The sequence below is a fragment of the Zonotrichia leucophrys genome, chromosome 13, assembly GCF_028769735.1.
Source record: "Zonotrichia leucophrys gambelii isolate GWCS_2022_RI chromosome 13, RI_Zleu_2.0, whole genome shotgun sequence".
Classification (NCBI taxonomy): domain Eukaryota; kingdom Metazoa; phylum Chordata; class Aves; order Passeriformes; family Passerellidae; genus Zonotrichia; species Zonotrichia leucophrys.
The window spans coordinates 11331176-11351147 of NC_088183.1; the positions used below are offsets into that span (position 1 = coordinate 11331176).

At 37.1% G+C, this 19972-nt stretch overlaps 1 protein-coding gene across 4 annotated transcripts in view; it reads right to left on the reverse strand.

Annotated features, from left to right (window-relative positions):
• Window positions 1-19972, reverse strand: part of GABRB2 (gamma-aminobutyric acid type A receptor subunit beta2) — a 167365-nt gene that overhangs the window by 77297 nt on the left and 70096 nt on the right. For all 4 annotated transcript variants that reach the window (XM_064725285.1, XM_064725284.1, XM_064725283.1 and 1 more), the window contains one exon: window positions 14813-15033. In XM_064725285.1, the coding sequence (XP_064581355.1) occupies window positions 14813-15033 (221 nt within the window). The remainder of the gene's footprint in view (window positions 1-14812; window positions 15034-19972) is intronic.

Here is a 19972-nt window from a genome sequence, read left to right on the forward strand (position 1 = left end):
AAGTGCACCTTTTTCTTTCTTTTTTTTTTTTTAAGCCAATCTCTAAAATTATTACTTAAAAGTCTTTTATACATCAACAATAGGACAACACATGCTGCAACTCAGTAAATCAAATTCAGGGCCTTGGGAAGCATTTACTTGATTAAATGCACAGGTGCTTTGAGGTGACTGCAAACACTGGCACAAAGCAAAAGCACCACAGGCACAGCAGGTTGAGCACAGAGACATCCCCCAGGCTCAGCACAGGGGTTGGAGGCTGCTGTGTCCCCACTGCTCATCCTCACCATTCCTGAGCCCTAAGCCAGGCACGTGAGCCTTGACCAACCCACAGAAATGTCAGTACTGCTGTCACTCACCATGGTGAAAAGTCACCACTGCCCACCTGGCAAGACCTTTTAACTATTTTACTGTACAAGGATAACACCAGCACAGTGTTATCTCCACTCCCTCCATGAGGCAGAGTGCTCATGGGAAATATGCTGAAAGAGATTTTTAAAAAATAACTACTCAGCAGCAAAGTCTAAGCAGGGATGGGGACTCAAGTTGGTGCTGCCTGCAATACGAGGTCAGAAGGAGAGGACACTGTTTGACAAAACAGGCACACTTTCACGGGCAAGCAGGAGCAAACATGGGGTGATACATGAAAATTATCTGTGCCGTGTCTTATATGGGTAAGACATTTCTCTATAAGCCAGTTCAGCATTTTTCTCATTTCCCAGTGCACCTTCTCAAGTATGCAGTTAAATGCTGTGTTAGGAGAAACATCTGTTTGGGTTTTGTTGGGTTCATTCAGCGTTTTTTAATTGTCACAACATATCAGTATTTTTGATACAAATTTACTTTCAGATATTTCAAGCATTGGCCAGAATTTATCACTACTGTCATGCATTACCCATGTACATTTAACCTAATGCTAGAGCCAGTGACTGCAAAATCTCTCTCAGGTGGTAAATCTCATTTCTAACCACAGACCAGAAATTTAGTAAACAATTTCAGCAGTTTAATAACTCCCCTGTTAAGGTTAAATGTTTTTCTCCTGCTGCCCCTCCAAGCTGACAAAAGAGAAGAGTAACCACATGAACATCAGTACTGAATTACAGAAATCATTCTTAGGAATTTAGATGGGAGTCTGTTTATATTGTGATCCACATTTTGTGGAGACAAAGAAACTGAGGCCATAACTGGCTTCCTCAAAATGGCTCCACTTCTCAGAATTTTCAACTGTTACCATCTCAAATTTTTAATTCTGCAAGTATTACAAGTTGGATTGTGGTGCAGTGGATCTGCCTCAGCTTTCCATTTACTCCAAGGCTGCTTCTACCAACAGAGTCAAACATGACTGCAGTGCCTTAGAAGGGTATTAATAATTTCTCTGTTCTTGGAATAGCAGAGGCACTCCTAAATTCACAACACCAGCACTTGACTCAGAGAGCAAGCTGCATATTATGCAAAGCCTTTGCATTTTCTGTGTTAGGTAACAGAAATCATGCTCTGGGTCAAGCCTACAACTCTGTATGGAGGAAAACCAGGTTCTCTTCAGGTTCATTCTACTTCTTTTTAGGTCACTTCTTCATTCCCATTTCTGTTTATATCTTGGAAACCTTGACACATGCCAGACACAGCCCTGAGTCCCCCTCTCAGCATCACTTTGTGTCACTCCCAAAGGCTCACTCTCCCCCAGACCCTGCAGGCAGTGCAGGGGAATTCATCCCTATATTCATATTTACAGAAACAGTAAATATGTACTTGCTAAGGAGACACCTGTGGTACAACTCTCATTGCTAGAAAAAGAACTGTAGCTTTTAAAAAGTAATTATAAACTTCCTTTAATTGCACTTGCAGCACAGGATCTTTCCTAAACAGGCAAAATAGACCAAACCAAACTGCCCTGGTATTTGCAAACAGTGATCAGGTACACAGCAGTGATACTTAAAAGAAAGAAAGCCTTTAAATTATAAGTAACATATATAAAATCTGTGACCTAAAAAATGTTTGAACACAGAAATGCCAATACTATTGTGTGAAAGAAGCAATAATAGAAAATCTGGGGAGCAGAATGGCCATGAAAGACAGATAAAATCAAAGAAGAAATAAAATTCTAAGAAACTTTTTTCATTAGTTGTGCCTAAATTACTCCTGTTGTTTTGTGCAAGCCATAAAAACAAATAAATGCATGAGTAGAAAAGCAAAGCGAAACAATAAAGCAGTAAAAGTATTTATTTTTTACCTGTCACATACAAATTAGGCTCTAGAAATTAAAAAAAACAAATGCTTTTAGTGAAACTTCAAAATCTGGAAACCCTGACTTAAGTTCTGGCAAGTTCACAGGCTGAAGAGTCTGAGAATCTCTTGAACACATAAGGAATGACTTAAACAGTTACCCACATAAAACTGGCACTGCAAATGTCACATGTTGTTAGCAGGAATGGAGATGAAAATTCAGTGTTCCTGGCTCTGATTTGCTTGAAGGTTTCAGGCAAAGCTTGGCACAGGTGTATACTTAAAAGAAAAAAGTGCACGTGCAAATTCTGCCTCTTAGCAACAAGATGTGATCACAGCATTGGGTTTAAAAGGCAGGTGATGAATCACAAATCCTGCTAAATAATGAGATGGCAATACACCCTCTCTGCACAGTGTAAATGCCACCAGAGGAGGAGATATCACACAGCTAAGCCACTACCATCTGCACAATTAATACGTGCTCTAAGCAATGAGGGAGTAGGAGGAAAAGCATCATCACTTATGACTATGTAGTCATTAGCCAAGGTCCTCATCTTCATTAGACAAATAAATTAAAATTCACATTTACTGAAGCTGTCACAGTGGCTCCAAAACAATACTCTAAAAATGGTCCCACTGGATTTGGATGAAAATGATGCCTTTTGAAAGAGTAGTTGGTAAGCAGAAGCATGACATCCAATGCACTGACAATCCAGTGCTATTAATCTAAGGCAGCCCTCTTCACTCCCCCCTTTCACAATTAGGAGGAAAAAAAAATAGAGCACATGCTAAATTTTAGTGAAAAACAATAACTCAGAGGGTCTGTAATTCAATGAAAAACTGACTACAAAACCACACTGCTTTTCCACAAGTTTTAGAGCTTGGAGAGATTTTATATAAGAAAATTGCTAAACAGAAAGCAGGGATGAGCACAGTGATGAGGTGGAATAGTAAAACTAAGCAAAGCCAGGAGAGAGGATAATGCATTTTCAAAACAATCATAAGAAAGCAGGAAAACTTGGTCAGTGCTAAAACTATATTTGATGAATTAAAATTTGGGGAGGGCCAGGGTGCTATTTTCATTACTACTCAATATTGAAAATAACACAAAAGTTATGCTCAAACAGAGAAGGGGAATGGTTTTGCTGAAACTCATCCTTTGTGCCAACATTGAGAGGAACTTATTTAACTAAATGGAAACTCTCCCATGTTCCTGGGCACAAAACATCATCACTAAAACCTTTTTATTTGATCAATGCCCTGATGCAGAGCTGACACCCTGTTCTAACTGGCATCACACTTTCAGAACAGAACATAATAGAGTGTCACACTAGGCCTGAACTGTCACTGTCTTTTAAAAAGCACTTTGAACATCATGTTTTCCAGGGCTAGTAAGAGGTGCTGAAAAACAAATAACTGCGAGGAATAAAACTTTTCACTTTTCACCCCTGTCTAAATTAACAAGAAAAATGAATCCTGATACCCCGCTCATTTCTCTCAACTGAAACAGAATTTTAAGGCTCAAAGTATAAGGATTCTTTACTTCTATAAATAGTGGGTTAGATTAGGGGTTGTGCCATGGGCACAATATTAAATTTGCTGCATTCCCACCCTATGTTGCAGGAGTGGGGAAATTGATGATTCTAAGAATGATATTCAGCCCAGAAGTCTCTCCAGGTTTATCAGCTTGGCCATCACACATCTATTATCACACAATCTGCTGATCCAATCCTTCAAAACAAAACAAAATCCTGTTTTTACTACATATTGCACTGACAAGTATAACTTAATAAAAAATTCATCCAAGTGCAAAAAACTGGTTTACTGATGCTTTTTTCTTTCAAATGGGTAGGTAATAATTACCTCTGCCTATCTAGAGTTTGAGCATTGCATTAATGGTCATGTATTTTCTAATTGCTTTATATTGATGTTAAATCCATACCTTCCTCTGAACAAATTACTGATAAAGTTCTGTAATATCTGTAATGGCAGGTAACATTCAATATTTATTTTCTTTCTTGACATTGAACAATAACTACTCTCCATGCTCTTTTATTTGTCTTCAGTTCTGTGAGGTTCAGCATTTCCCCACTGTTAACAATTTCACTGCCTTTCTTCAGTTTTACCCCTATTTCTAAAACCTGGACACAGCCAATTGTCTTAGCAATCCTATAAATCATAAATATAGATTGTACTGAAATTAAAGCGATATTGAAATAAAATGGAAAGATGAACCCTAATGAAAATTAAATGAGGTGAACCAGAGAAGATGTGACCAGATAAGACAGCTGGAATGGGTCTCTATCTCCTTCAATACAAGAAAAATACCTTCAGTACTCATGGAAACAAAATATTAACAGAAAAAGAACCCCAAAAAGTGCAAATAAACCAAACTAAAAAAACTACCAAAACACTTACCATAATACCCCAGTATCAGATTCTGAGATACCCCTACACATAATCTTTTTTACAAGGTTTTGTAAAGTGTTCAGTTATAAAAAAAGAAAGAGCACCATGATACAAGCTTTGGGTCTGTCCAGTTAAATCAGAGGAGCAGAAAAGAGATGAGGACTGGAGGCTTGAATTAAATGGCAAAGTGCAGCTGCAGTTGATTAGCATGAGTGGGACCCCACCTGCAGCATCAGTGGTAACCTCCAGAACCACCTGTGCAGGGGAAAGGTTTCCTCCTAATCCTTGTCTACAAAGATCTTTATACCCTCAATCAGATTTCAATTTCTTCTAAGATTGTAACTTAGTTAAAAAAAAAAAAAAACAACTGAAAAATCTATTTCTTTAAAAAAAATCATAATTCTGAATACTGCAGTATACTCACCTGGAAATTACTCTAGGACCCTGTGAAGCCAGGCTAAGTTTTTTTGTATTTGTATTATTACACACATATATAACTGCAAAATAAAAATACCTTCCTGAACAATAGCATTCAAGATTTTATCCATATCCTTCAGTTTTAATAATGGGCAAAAAATTTACTTGAAATGATAGTGTGAGTTCTTTATAACATAAAGCCAGCTTGCATTAGAAGATGAAGACAGAAGGCTATGAAAAAGTAATCTTGAGTGCATTTTCAGTATCTCTTTCTTCAAAAAGAAATAAAATGCTCTGGTTGGGAGATTGGGTAGATGTTTCTTTAACACATAGCAGTGTCCTTAGAAAATTCTTTTTCAGATAAATATTGCAGCTCTTGTATGCATTTCTGGAAGGCATAGCACAGTTACATGGAAATGACTAATGGCATATCTTTCTTATAGCTACTCTACCACCTCTTTAAAAATCCAACAGCAACAAAAGTCATCTCCTCTCTGCTGCATGTGCCATTTCTGCAGCAACACTAATGCTGTGAAACAATATTCAAAGGCATTTCAGGATAACCATAATGGAACATTTGTACACTCCAACCGTAGGTGCTTTGGAGACCCCCTTGGAGAAGCAGCCCACAGATTGGTGTTTAAAGATGCACAGTGTTTTACTCTCAGTTGTTTGCCAAGAATAAGATACACCCTGGGATGGAACTATGAAATAAGGTCTCCTGTTGTGTGTAATGAGAAATAGGAGAGAGGGATGAACACTCAGCATTTGCCTCCTTGCCTTTGTCTTGTTTTCCATCTCATGCACTGATGGACATCTCTGCTTTTTACAGAGAGGACCAAATGGAAAAGACATGAGCCCAGTGGCTTTACAATCCTGCAAAGGGCTTTCGGAAAAGAATATTTTTCCACATTAAAAGGTCTTATGCTTTCATATGCCTTTCACTTTTCAAGATAAATTTTTGGCGCAAATATTTTAAAATGTCAGAGTTTTAATAAACAGTCCTGAGACAGATGCTTGTCGGTGAATGAAAACAAACCCATAAGCTGTAAGTATTTTTTTTGGGCAACACACATGAGGAACAGGGGGCCATTGGGCAGCAGAAAAATTATTATATATTTGCCATAGTGGAAAGGGATTGGGATGACAAACACAACTGCAGGGCTCAGTTCAGAGCCCCTCCCTGCAAGGGAGAGAAGCCATAGAGGCATTGGAGCAAGGCCAGAGAAAGGCAATGGAGCTGGGACTGGGTTTGGAGCAGCCCCTGAGGGATTTGGGGGGCTCAGCCTGGAGAAAAGGAACCTCAGGGGAGACCTTGTCTCTCTCAGAGCTCCCTGGCAGGAGGCTGTAGCCAGGTGAGGGTCATTCTCTTCCACCAAGAAACAAGCAAAGGGCAAGAGTAACAGCTCAGGTTGAACTAGGAGAGGTGTAGACCGCATATTAGGAAAAATTTCTTTACTGTAAGGGCTGTTAAACATGGTAATGGGCTGCCCTAAAGAGGGAAAGTCACCATTCCTGCAGGGATTTCAAAGACGTGCAGATGTGAGATGTGTCAGCAGCAGACACCACAAAAAAAAGCAAACAAAAAATAAAGGTAAACCATTGAAGGATGTTGCATGTATTCCATATGCTGCAATTGGTGCAGTTTTTTTGAAAAACTGTTCTCAAAATTGACCCACTGCACCACATGAAGATGGAGCAAACAGTGACCTCTCAATTCAAAATCTGAGCAGGATAAGGCACTGTGGCAGACCCTCCCTGGGAAATGCTGAATGTGGACTCACAGCCATATGTGAGAACAATTCAGGGTGCTGAAGATTTGCTTTTTTCTGAGCAAATGCCAGCAAAGATCACGTCCAGGGAACACAACCCCTGGGGACCCTCCCTGCACTGATGGCACCACCTTGAAGCCCCTTCTGTGCTGGCACAGCCATTTCTGGGGAGCAGCCCCCAGGACTGCTGAGCTCCCCTCTGCTCTGACACAAGGAACATTTCTCATGCAGCTCTCTCCTTGGGATGTGATCTCACAGCCTCCTCCTGGCCCTGAGACATCCTTGCCATCTGCTCGTACAGATGGCACGTTCATGTACATTTTAAAAAAGGGTTTTCCAAACGTTTTCTATTCTCTCTCTTCTCAGATAGTTCTAGACTAGCAGATGCAGTAAATGTTCTAGGAATGACTATTCAGAAAGAGAAAAAAAAAATATGATCTTACACAAGGAATTTAGAGGAGGAAAAAAAATCTGGTCACTGAGCAGCAAGAAGAAATATCTGCATTATAGTCTAAAAACCACTGATAGACACAGCCTTAAAGTGCTCTTCTGCTGAGGCTCACACAGATCCTGAATCTGGAGAACATACCTGGAAGTACAAACCCTCCGAATCTCTTATAACTTATCCTAGTTTCTCTCCTGCTAAGCAGGACCGAGTTCCAAGAAGAGCTCTCTTCAATTTGCACACTGCAGACCACAAGAAATTTCAATTTTCAGAGAAATAAAGAAATGGATCCAGGAGATGCAAGAAAAAAAGACCCCAACAAACTCCTTCTGCTTGAGGAGTTTAGGTAATCCTTATCTCTCAGAAAACATTTTACCATTCTGTAAAGTTAAAAACCAAAGTAGGATAAAACATTGGGTGAAAAAATCAGCAATCATCTTCCCAGAAAATGCATTCAAACATAAAGGAAATGTGGCTTGGGTGAAAAAAATTACCCAAACTAGATATTTAACTAGAATAAAAACTAAATCCAAGTACTTACTCCTTCAGATAAGACATTTGGAAGGGACAAATTCTTCCATTCAAGGCCCATATTCTTCCATTCAATAAATAGTATTCCATAATGTCTTACATTAAAATGTGAAAGAAAAGCTTCATCTGTTAATCACAACAACTAGAAAGTGATTATGACCCACAAGAGGTATTATTAGTTGTACAGTGTCCTAACTTTTATTTTTCTTACACACACAAGGACCCCAACCCTCGTTCTCCTTCTGATATCCATCTCAGATTTTACTAATTTTAGTAAAAAACCCCAATATTTCAAGTAGAATTTATACATATAAAATATAATATATTTATTAATGAAATATATATAATATATGTAAGCATGTGTTTGTATACACACATTTAGCATCTATCAAGCTGAGTCTTTATCAGAAAATTCTGAGATGTTATGGATGTCCTTTCAACTGGAAAATCTCCCTTCTCAGGGTCACCAACCACCAGCTCAAATATGATCAAAGACATTGCAGAAGAGAAATGATAGATTGCTGTAATTCTAAATTATATAAATTATTACATTTTAATTTAAGATTAAATGTTTGATGACCTCTATTTGTTTTTTGGAATATGCAATACCCTTGGAGCAACTTAAACTATTTCATGGTTCTGTAGCTGATGGAGTTTTTCTTACTAATAAAGACTAAATGCCACAGTCTGTCTGTTAGGCAATAAAACTCAGAATTCTTTTCACTTCATTGCAATGTAATAATTTTGGATAATAGGGCTTTTAATGGAAAGGATTCCTGTGACTTAAAGCTTTTTTTTTATTAAGGTTAATTAATTATTCACATACTAATTTAACAGCTACTTCATAAAAAAATAAAAGCAAAAGACCCTTCTGAATACTCATCCCATACTTAAAATCTAATAAAGGGACTGAAATAGAAAGATATCTTTGTTTTCTTTCAGATAGGAGAGATATTTAAAACACAACTACTCTCCCTCCTGCTGAGAAGGAATGGTGAAAAGATGCCATTCCAAATCCTGCAGAAAAATACATAATAATCTATGAGTCTGTAATTGAAAACAGATATTTATGAGAGTCAATGATCTCCTCTTTTTTTTTTTTTTCCCAGAAATTGCATCTTTCCTAAAACTGGCTCATTTTGTGAATGGGCTGCTACAAAGGGAAAGTGGAACAATGGGATTCTGAGAAAATAAAGCAGATTTGTATCCATAACCCGGCCATCCCAAGGTGCACATGAGGGCTGGCATTTTATAATTCTTCATAATAATGCTTGGCACTTGTGTAGTGTTTTATGGGATCAAAGCACTTTACAAACTAATTAATTAATCTTCACAACACCCCTGTGAGAAGGTAGGTTTTAGTGTTCAATTCACCAAATGGAATAACTGAGCAGAGAAAGCTGGATGATTTGTTTCATGCCCAAATCTTCACAGAAACAGTGTTATTAGAAATAGCAGTAGTTGCATTTCTCTGCTTTATTCTTGGAACCTACAAAAGAACTATTTGCATGAGAAAGGAAAACAGCATCTGGGCACACCTTGGGCCAGAGCTGATACCTTGTTAATTTAAAACAACAATAAATTCACTTAAGAGACACACTGGAATTTAAGTTCCTTTCCTTATGCTGGATCTCTATTGACAGTGCAAGAAAAGGGCCATGATCAGACATGTCCTGCTCCAGGATTTCCAAATAATCAGATTGGGGTGGCAACGATTCCTTGTTAATGCAGAAATTCTTTGTACTTAAAATTCTGCATAATTGTACAGTATTCAATTTTTCAAGTATTTGCAACAGCTACATGATTTCAGTTTGAAATAATGTTTTACTGCATTTGCATTTGTTTCTGCAAGTTCCCAAAAAGTTCTTGCTTTGACCACCTGCATACAAGATTTAAGGGTTCTTACACGTCTATGTACACTGATAGCCTTGAAAACCTGGACGCAGAAATGGAATTAACCTCATTTCTTGGGCAAGAGTAAACAACTGCATGCCAGACTGTGAATTAGCCTTGGCAAGTGTTGGCAAAGGAAAAGTCAGTAATTGCATCTATAGGTGCACAAAAAAATTACCCACTTAACACAATGGAAACGCTTCTTCACAGATGGATATTCTCATGTTCAAACAAGTCATATAAAAATTACTTTTTACTTCCTCTTTGCAATGCCTATATATCCAAAATTAAGAAAACTTGTATTTTTAATTGGAGAACAGAAAGTTACTGACACTTCAGGCATCCTAATAAAAATAAACATCATGTTCACTTATTTATTTTAACAAACAGCAACACTACTCTGAGATATTGTTGGTGCTATTTATACTAGCGGGTACCTCATTATAATGTTTATTTCCTCTTCTCCCCTGAGGCTGGACAAGCCCCCAATTGGTGTGAAGGGCTGCAAAGCCAAGAGAGGCACCAATGTGATAGAAGCAGAAACCCTGCCCCCTTGACAGGCATCATGATCAAGAGCAGAGCACCCAAAATAATATATTCTCCCCAGAAAAGAAGTCCAGGTTCTTCTTATCTCTTCTGAAATCCCCAAAGAGAAAAGGTTTTGAGAAAAAAACAAATACCCCCAAAAAACAAACAAAAACAAATGAGAAAAAAAAGAAAAATGTAGCAAAATAAAGATAAAATGCTTTACTGAAGGGTAGCTGGTGTGAGCACTTCACCTCTTAAAGAATGTGGTCTGAGAACTAAAGACATTTGCAAAGCAATTGCTTTTAAAATTGTCCATGGGATTTCATAGACAATGAGGTGGCTGTGAGGAGTTAAACTGCTGAACACGTCTAATAATGCAACAAAAATGCCCAATGCTGTCTTACCAGAGCAAAATATGGCAGAATCTATTTTATTTGCAGAAGTGAAAATTTCCAAGCAGCTGAAACTGAGTGAGCAGACAGCAGAAGGCACAGCTGAGACAACACAAAATAGAGTCATCCAGGACTGTTTAGGATTTTGTGACTCAATGCTGGTAGCAGGAAATGGAGAACAAAGCAAGGCCATCATACACATAATTCTCTCATTTGTGGGAGATTACTGTGTTCCATCAGTCAAACAGGAATTATTGCTGCATGAGTTGGAGACTCAGTTGGTAATGCATTAGATGAATCTTGGCAAGTAAAACTGTTGGGCTTTCAAATTGGAAAAGTCTTTAATTTCTAAAAAACTCTTCTGTTCTGCTTCCTTTTGTTTTTCTTCTGGCTAAACAGGATGGCAATGTCATTACCTCACAGAACATGGTTTGTATCAGGTGTTCTGTATATATCCCATTTTTCTGTAAAAAACACCCACAAACTTCATTTACAGAAAGCATAAAACCATCCTCCTGAAGAGATACAATAGCACACAATGCTCTTGGTCAAGTAATTATCAATTCTCTACCCACAGTCACAAAGCTCTCTTGTGAGGAATATTGGGAGAAGTGCAAGGGTCAATATCTCTGTAAACAGCCTGGTAATGGTGCAAAAACCACACAAAACATCTTGGTCTTCAGCCACTTCTTCAACTATTTTTAATCTTTGTACTGTAAACTAAATATTCCCCCCTTACTCTGACACATGGCATCACAAGACTCTACAAGCAAAGGGGCAAGTTCTAGAGAGACACCATAATGTGGTTACTCAAAAAGCAGTAATTCTAAATTGGCAAGTTTTATTCAACCTATACTGTTTGCTATCCTAGATTTGAATGTCTAAATTTACTGTTCTAAATGTTGTCAAATCACTAATATCCTCTTGCAAGTCATCTTAATTTCCAACATAGCAATTTTCCCTGTAATGACTCTTCATTTAAGACTACATGTTTACAATTTTCTACCATTTAGGTGATTTAAGTATATCATCTACTGAATGTCCTGGTCTTGGCAGCAGTGAATAATTTTCTTGACAGATGGAATATGAAAAAAATACTGAATAAAACATTTTCCCAAAACATAAATAGCTGGCAGTTATCCCTCAGAAATAAAAGTCCTTCTTAACCTAAAAGCAACCAGCATGTCATGTTCCCTGTAAAAACAAGGTCAAGAATTGAGTTATGCCTTTAACTAATGCCCTATTGCAGTGGAGAAGGCAGGCTATGAGGACAACATACCAGCCATTTAGATGCCTCCATCCATTATCAGCTATTTATTATTAGCCATTTCTCTTTTTTCTCCCCTGTTTCTGCAGCAGCATAATCCAGGTGCTCACAAAACTGCCCCTTAGTCCTTCCAGAAATTTACCTTCCCAACATCAAATCTAACCAGATGTGACATGCACACCATGTATGGGCTCTGCTCACAGAAACAAAGAGAACAATGTTAAGGGATCACTGCTTGCTGTATGAAATAGAAATTAAATGTAGGGATGCAAAAGAAAGGGATGGTTACATTTATACTGATGAAATCACTTGCTATTCAATGGATTTGGTTACAGCAATCAAGGTAAATGCAACCAAATTCACAGCAACATTTATACATGTATGTATGTTATGATGTTTATAAATAGATGGATGGGGAGGTGAAAAATTTCAGACTGATACTTAAAGGAATCTCAGTTCAGAAAAATAAATCCCACACTAAGAATATGTGACTGCAAGTATAAGCTAAAGTAAATTAATGCAGCAACAACAGTAGATTTTCAGAATAAATAGTGTATAGGGGGTTTTAGATATATGAGAAATACAACTAAGCAGGCCTTTTTAAGATTTGGAAATTACTAATCAGCAAGAATTAAATATCTCAGTAATATGGACATTTGCAATAACAATAAATCTCAGTTGAATTTAGATGAAATAGATAAAGCTCCTTAAAGCTATAAAATTAAAATCTTAATATTAGAATGAGATTGCCACATGATCCAGGGAAGGCAAAAGCAGAATATGGGCAGTCACATAACCCTGGTGTATTTCCTCTGGTGCATCTTCCCCATCCAGCCCAGGGGGTTTGAGCCACAGAGCCTTTCTGAGCCCTGCTGGGCTGAGTCTGAGGAGCAGGAATCAATTCTACATCTCACAAGACTTGTCTGGGGCCCATTAACAATTAGGACCTGTAAGAAGGGGTTTTCTTACATGTCATCTGTCAGGTACCTGCTATGTTCCACAGTCCCCACCCCAGAACAACAAGAACCAGCAGTGCCTTCACCCCTGTGCTGCCCAAGGACAGAGCTGCTACAGCAGTGAAGGCAAGTGCAGTCCCCAAGTGCTGTCCCCAGTTGTCATCCCCAGCCTCGGGTGACACTCACCCTGCCCCTGACCCCAGGCACAATTCACAACCAGCATTCATCCTGTGCCAGCTCACAGGGCAAAGAAAACTCTGGAAATACACTGAGTCTTAAAAGAGATGTAAGAACTGATAATCTCAAATATGAGACTGCTAGGTATACCAGAATACCAGAAAATTATCTCCTAAAGTGAAATTATTTTACCTAGGAAACAAAAACCTTTAACTCTGGGCCGTGTACCAGCACTACAATACAAAAAAAAAAAATCCCATTTTAGAATTATTCCAAAACCATTTTGGATAACATATTGGGATTGCAAGTATTGAAGAAAATAACTCTGGGAAATAAAGGCTCAAATCATTAATAATGATTCTACTAATTACATTAAACAGCTTTAAGGGAAAAATAGATACCATTTCACTTTACTGCATCTCATAAGAGACAGTAAAACTGCTTTGCTTTTTATGCTGAATGAAAAAGAAGGAAAGGTTTCACCCAAAACAATCAAGCAGTATCAACATCAGTTCAGCTCCAAGAAAAGAAACAAACAAAACCCTCAAAACCTTAAACAAAGTATATTTCATGAAAGGTTTTGAGGGTTATGAGAAACAAATGAGCATCAAAAGAAACTCCCAGAAAACAAAATTTTCTCTTACTTGATTCTTCTATGGACAATTTTTTGTGAGCTCTACTTAGTGTTTACCAACCTTTTAAAAAAACAGAAATTATTACAGATGCTTAAGCACTCAGAATAAAAAAATGGCACAAATAGCAAAAAAATGTTAGCATTATTGAAGACATAAAATTTGATATTTATTTCTAATTTATTCTAGAAGAAAATAATAAAGATTATGATTTCAGAATCCTAAATTGAAAATGACACCAAAACCATTGTTATGCTGCCTCTCACTCCATTAATATAAATATACGTCATGTAGCTGGTTTATACTTCACTTTAAACTACAGCTGCATTTCAAGGAACCAAGTATCTGTTGGTTCACTGAAAAATCACAAAAACTCTAGACTTGCTCACAGCCACAGTGCCAGAGCCTGAACTGCTCCCACAGAAAACACAACTGGACACAACAAACTTTGGTCAATACCATCCCCAGCTCTGCAGCATTTCCTGCTCTTGACCCAGGCAATGCTTTCCTGCTGTTTTGTTCCCACCCACACAGCACTGGCAGTCACCTTTCTCAGTTCTATTTTTAAATCCATTTCTCAGCAATAATTTATCCTGCTGACATCACTAAGCAGACAATTTCCCAAGTTTTCAGAGCTTCTCAAGAGTGAAGCCCTTTTGTTGATTTCTCCAGTCACCCCTCTCCATACAGTCATACAGAACAACAACAGACCATAAAACCTTTCAAGTCATACCTCATCTCAGTGAAAATCATATTTAAAGCATATCAGTTAAACTACCAGTTCAGCTGTCATATACAGTTTCTGTTTTCTCCTCTAATCCTCATTTTGTATTTCATATTTCAATTCCTTTGAAGCAGCAGTTCTAAACTAGGCTTTTAATCCAGAATGAGTATTTCAAATAATATTTACAGTCTTATTTGTTCTTAATACACGTCTCTGAACTGTACTAAAAATGGCAGTTTATCTCAAAAATTTCTATAAAAATAAAATCTTTAGATTTAGAATACAAGCTTAGAATACTTTTTTTTTCTGGACTATCATCAGTTATACAGAATACAGAAATAAAAACCATTAAAAAACAAACAAAAAAGAGCAAGGAAAGGTTTTTATTTTTAGTTTTTCATCATGGTTTTAAATTAAGAGGCAGAAGAGTTAGGAATATTCATACTGACCTGAGCCCATAAAGGACTGTTCCATCCGGATGCAGACGAATCATTCTGTTCTTCACAGTAACACCATGGACAAATGACTTCTTGTCATTCAGGAAATAGGTATCAGGCACCCAGAGCTGATCAGCTACTCTGTTGTCCAGGGTAAGGTTTAGAGGTATTACATTATAGGACAGCCTCTTATCCCTCCACGCTTGCTGGAAGTACATGGTCAAGGTATAGTCCTGTGAGCAGAAAAAACAAACAAAAAACCAAAAAAGGTTTGCATTGAAAGATACATCTGCAAAAAAATGACAATGTAAATACACATGTATTCACTCGAGCTGTTCCTAAAGGCAAACATTTCTGTTCAGAACTTTTATTAGTAGATTTATTTATTTTTACGGTACTGAGCAACTTGTATGTGCTTATAACAGCAGGGAGAACACAAAGATGGGGCATTTAAATTTCTTGAATAGCTTGGAAGTTCTCACTTCAATATTTAAAAATAAAATTTTAAAAATTGTAGACATTTAACAGCCTGTAGCACTTCACAAGTTCTACAAATTAGGAACATTCACAGATCCAAATTTAATTTCAGGGTCTCCACTGTATCCAATAGAGCTCTGGATCAAGCCTTCAGTCTCTGAAGTTGCAGTCACCACCCAAAGACTTCCCTAAATTAAAATTTCTTCCAAGTCTGTTAACTTTTCCCTGGGCACTGAAACCAATGGGAATTTTTTTAAGGTTCCTAAGCTATATACTTAGCCTTAATTTTACAGATGAAGTAACTCTGGTTACTTCAGGGGGACAATTCAGAGAGCACAATTAGCATCTCAGTAATTACTCATGGTATTATGAGACTTGTACTTGATGCAGACCACCATTGTACAGTGCTTCAGAGATGTTTTGACCTCTTGGTTTTTTAAAGAACGTGTTTACAAAGGTTATACCTTTGTCAAAATTGATATCCAGATGCAGAATAATCATTATATTTAGCCAATGCTAAAAAAACCTCTACAAATAGTACAAAAAAATCTATTGAGAGCAACCCTGTGGAGAAATACTCACATAAATGGCAATATTAGTTCTTATTCCCTGCTTTACATTGTAAAGGAGAGTCCACTATTTAAAGCATTTTTTATTACAGTTGGAAAAGAAAAATTTATCCTCCTGCTGAACTACTTTAAAAGCATATCCCACAAGTGTATTTTACATGCACTCTCATTTAAAAGGATATTTGACATGTGAACACTATATAGAACGTCTCAGATAATACAAAAATAAATTTTTCTTATTCTGCAGTTTCCCAGACTGAACATCCCAGTAGGAAATCACTGAAATTGGGTTGCTGTAATTATTCTCTTTACAATGTACAATACCCACCCTTGAACTAGAGAGGGTCTGTGAGAACTGTGGTTATTTCAGCAGAATTCCGTAAGCAACGACACAGAACCCTGAAACTAAGTGACCCTGCCTCTTCTGCAGAACAGTGTGCACTCAGAAGAATCAGTATAAACTATTTTTTTATAGAAATATGCATTTCAGTGGAGGAAAGATTTTTTTTATTTTATTTTTGCCTCATCCCTCTCCATGGGCTTGAAAATGCCTCTTCAATTTTCAGCGAAGCAGAGGGAAATAGACGTTCTGTTGTGAGCAGTTACTGCGTTTCCCCCTGCCCAGCACAAAGCACAGATGGTGTTGCTGTCCCTGCACTGGCTCCAGGGCAATCCCTTCCCTCGCTGCACCCCTGGCCATGCCTGGAGCCCCAGCACCTCTGGCCAGGAGCCACCACAGCCACTCTGCAGGGGCTCAAGCAGGCACACACCAAATGAGCCTTCCCAGGTGTTTAAATACCAAATATATTCACCTGGTGCCGTTCTACAACCTGATCAGTTTTAACGATCTGAAATCTCTTCCCACCTCCCCTGGGTCAGGATGAGATGAGCTTGCAAGAGCATTCCGCCTACATCTGAAGAATTTTACTGTTATGCTTCATCACTGTTCTGCAGGATTTGATTCATAACCAGCTACCAGAAAATCTCCAGTAGGATAATTTATTAGTCTTTATTGTACTAATATATCACATCATCAAGTAATGATCTATAGCAATTGATTCTCTATTATCCTTGGAATGCTGCATTTCATTCCTACTCCAAGGAATAACCTACATGTATTAATATTCTGCATAAATGCATAGAACATGCTTTCCTTTTTACACCTCAGTAAAAGAGGAAAAGAAGAGGAGGAAAAACCCTAAACATACATGGTTCACTGCATAGAAGTGAATTACATAAAACTGTAAATTTGGAGCACTGGCATAGCTGAAAGAAAAGCCAAGTCACCAGGCTGGAGTTTAAAATCAAACACACTGTGTTCCAGAAAGAGCTGGTGTTCTGACTAAAAATTATTTGTCATCTGTTGGCCCTAGTTTTCAGACGTGACTGGAGTTTCTAATGGTCAAAATAGAACTCCTTTGAAATTGTTATAAAATTCTCACAAGCTTTTGAATTTAGGTTTTTATTTTTAATGATAATTTTAAAAAACCCCAAAGATGTTCCAAGCTACATATTTCAAAGTGAAATTGATAAGACAGGAAAAAAGCAAAACCTGTCACGTAAACTGTGATCTAATTCCTTAGAAAGGAGAGAGGCATCTGTTTTCAAAATCCCAAATGAAAGAGTCATTCAAAAAAGTTGTGCTGGTACAAAATGTCCCTAAAGTATCCCAAGATCCTTTACATGTTGACATTAAGAACACTCATCTAATAGGAATACTACAAGAACAAAGTCTGTTAAATTCACATTAAATATGGGCATTCCCCTCTATTCTAGGGATAAATAGCAAAATAAACACGTAAATATCTTGTTTCTAGGAAAAGAGACACAGAAAGAGGTAGAGGAATAGAAATAAAGGATGATTTTAATTTTGTTAAGGTTTAGCATCCTTTTAAATTCACAGGATGGGATTGTTAGAACCAGTGTAAGTTTGACGAGGAAACAGGAGCAAATTCATTTTCACAGCCTTGCACAAGGGACTAATTCTGCTGAGCTGAGAGAACTCCAAGCCCAAAGCTGCTGCTGATGGGGTCAGTGCAAAGCATTGCACAGACACAAACTACAGAGGCACTGGCTGTTTGCAGCCACACAGACTCTTTATTTCCACCATAGAAATAAAGACGTTCCTCAGTTGCCCTGGACATGAAAAGCTGTGTAAAACTGTATTAGTGTTGACGAAGCTGCAAGAAAAACCTAGAACATAAAGAAGCAAACATATTTTCTGTAAATATTATCAATTTTGTAAGTTTCATTATTTTTAATTATTTCATTATTATTCCATTGTTTGCCTAGATCTAAATCTAATAAAGTTTTTTGTTCTGTCCAGAGCAAAAATTGAGGCATCAGAAAATGGATCATTACCCCTATTCTATTGTGATCAAAGAAAAGGTGTCTCTTTTCCTCACCTCACCTTCCCACTTTCCTGCTTCTTTATTTCATACAATGAACAAAAGAGCAGTAAATATAAGACAAAGTTAATGTTTATGCATAATTTTCCCTATGAATAAAAAACTATCAAACAGTTTCATTAGTATTAGCATATTCATGAGTTACTTTTATTCTGCAGTGGTTGCCTTCAAACATTTTAGCTGCTGGAAGTTTAAACACACTGAGGATTTAAACTTTTATTTAGATAAATACAAGTATTACAGACAGACATGGTGTCAGTGAATGGCCATCAATTTCAATTATGTAACAGAAGATACTGGATAGGAAAGCATCACATCTGAATACTGGAATACTGGCATTCTTATTTATGTTCTGACATTTCATTCATGCTCTCAAATAAATGTTTCAGCAAAAAAAAAAAAAAAAAGAAAAATCAGTTTGGGCCTATTATTAGTTTCAAAAGATTAGAACACAGGCCTTGGCTAAACCTACCCATGGGCCAATAGCTGACATATTGCTGATCCTCTTTTTTATATTGGAAGAAGGATCAAGGCAAAAAAGGAAATAGAGGTCATGAATATTCACAATGACAGTGGGTGTCTAATGCAAAAGACTCTACCAGATGTAAATTTTTTCAAAGCATAATAATAAGGTCCAATGTGAGAAAACACATTTAAAATATAGCTCCTTCTTCTGCATTACACAAATCAGGACTGATTCACACTGCAGCTTAAAACTCTAACCAACACTTGTATTAACAAGGCTAGAAAACAGCTACTGAAACACTGGAAGCAATAAAGACAAGAAACTTCAGAGGAAAAAAAAATGCAAAAGAAATATACAATATCTAATGTATATAATATACATTCTGTATATTGTAAATATAGTGTAAGACAGTGAAGTTGAAGATGCTGTTAATCATTGCTCTGCAGTAATGAACAGAGAACTCATTTGTGGTTTGGCTTAAGTCCACTCCTCATCACATTCCTGGTTATTACTAACTTATAAAAACATTTTACTACATTTCCACATATGGCCATTTTAAAACAAAAGAATTCCCTTCTGAAGAAGCTTGAAGCTGAAGATTTTGCCTGAGCACTATATTTATTTAACATGTACATTTAAAAAACTGTTGACAACATTTAAAAGTGCTAATTGACAATCTTTTCAACCCTCTTTTTAAATAAAACCAACCACTACAATGTTTGATTCAAAATTATCCATTTCAGTCTCTGATTGAGAAAACATAATGTAAAAATTATGCTTAATGCTGGAGACACCACAAAGTGACTTATAAAAGTAGAAAGAATGGTTGAAGGAATGTATGATACCAAAGAAACGCCAAAATAGTCATATGCCCTTAAGAAAAAAATATTTTTCACACTCTGTAAATCTTTACTTGAAAATTAAAAAAAAATTCCTCAAAAGATATAAAAAAGCCACAAACAATGACATCAGGAACCTTACACAGAATTCAAGTTGAATTCTCTCAGTCTATGAAATCCAACTTCCCAAGCTGGCTTTAAATCTGTGAAACACTTGTATTTAACTGAGTCTCCTAAAACTTACTAGGGGAGTTTTCCTTGATGGGAATTACATCTTCACAAGTTTACGATATTTCCAAAAAGATGCTCCCAACACCAAGCTTACCATTTATTTTGCTGCAACTGTCCTGGAATTATTCAATAGCAATTCTCATTTGTCAGCTGAATAAAGCAGCCAAGATGGGCTGTTTATC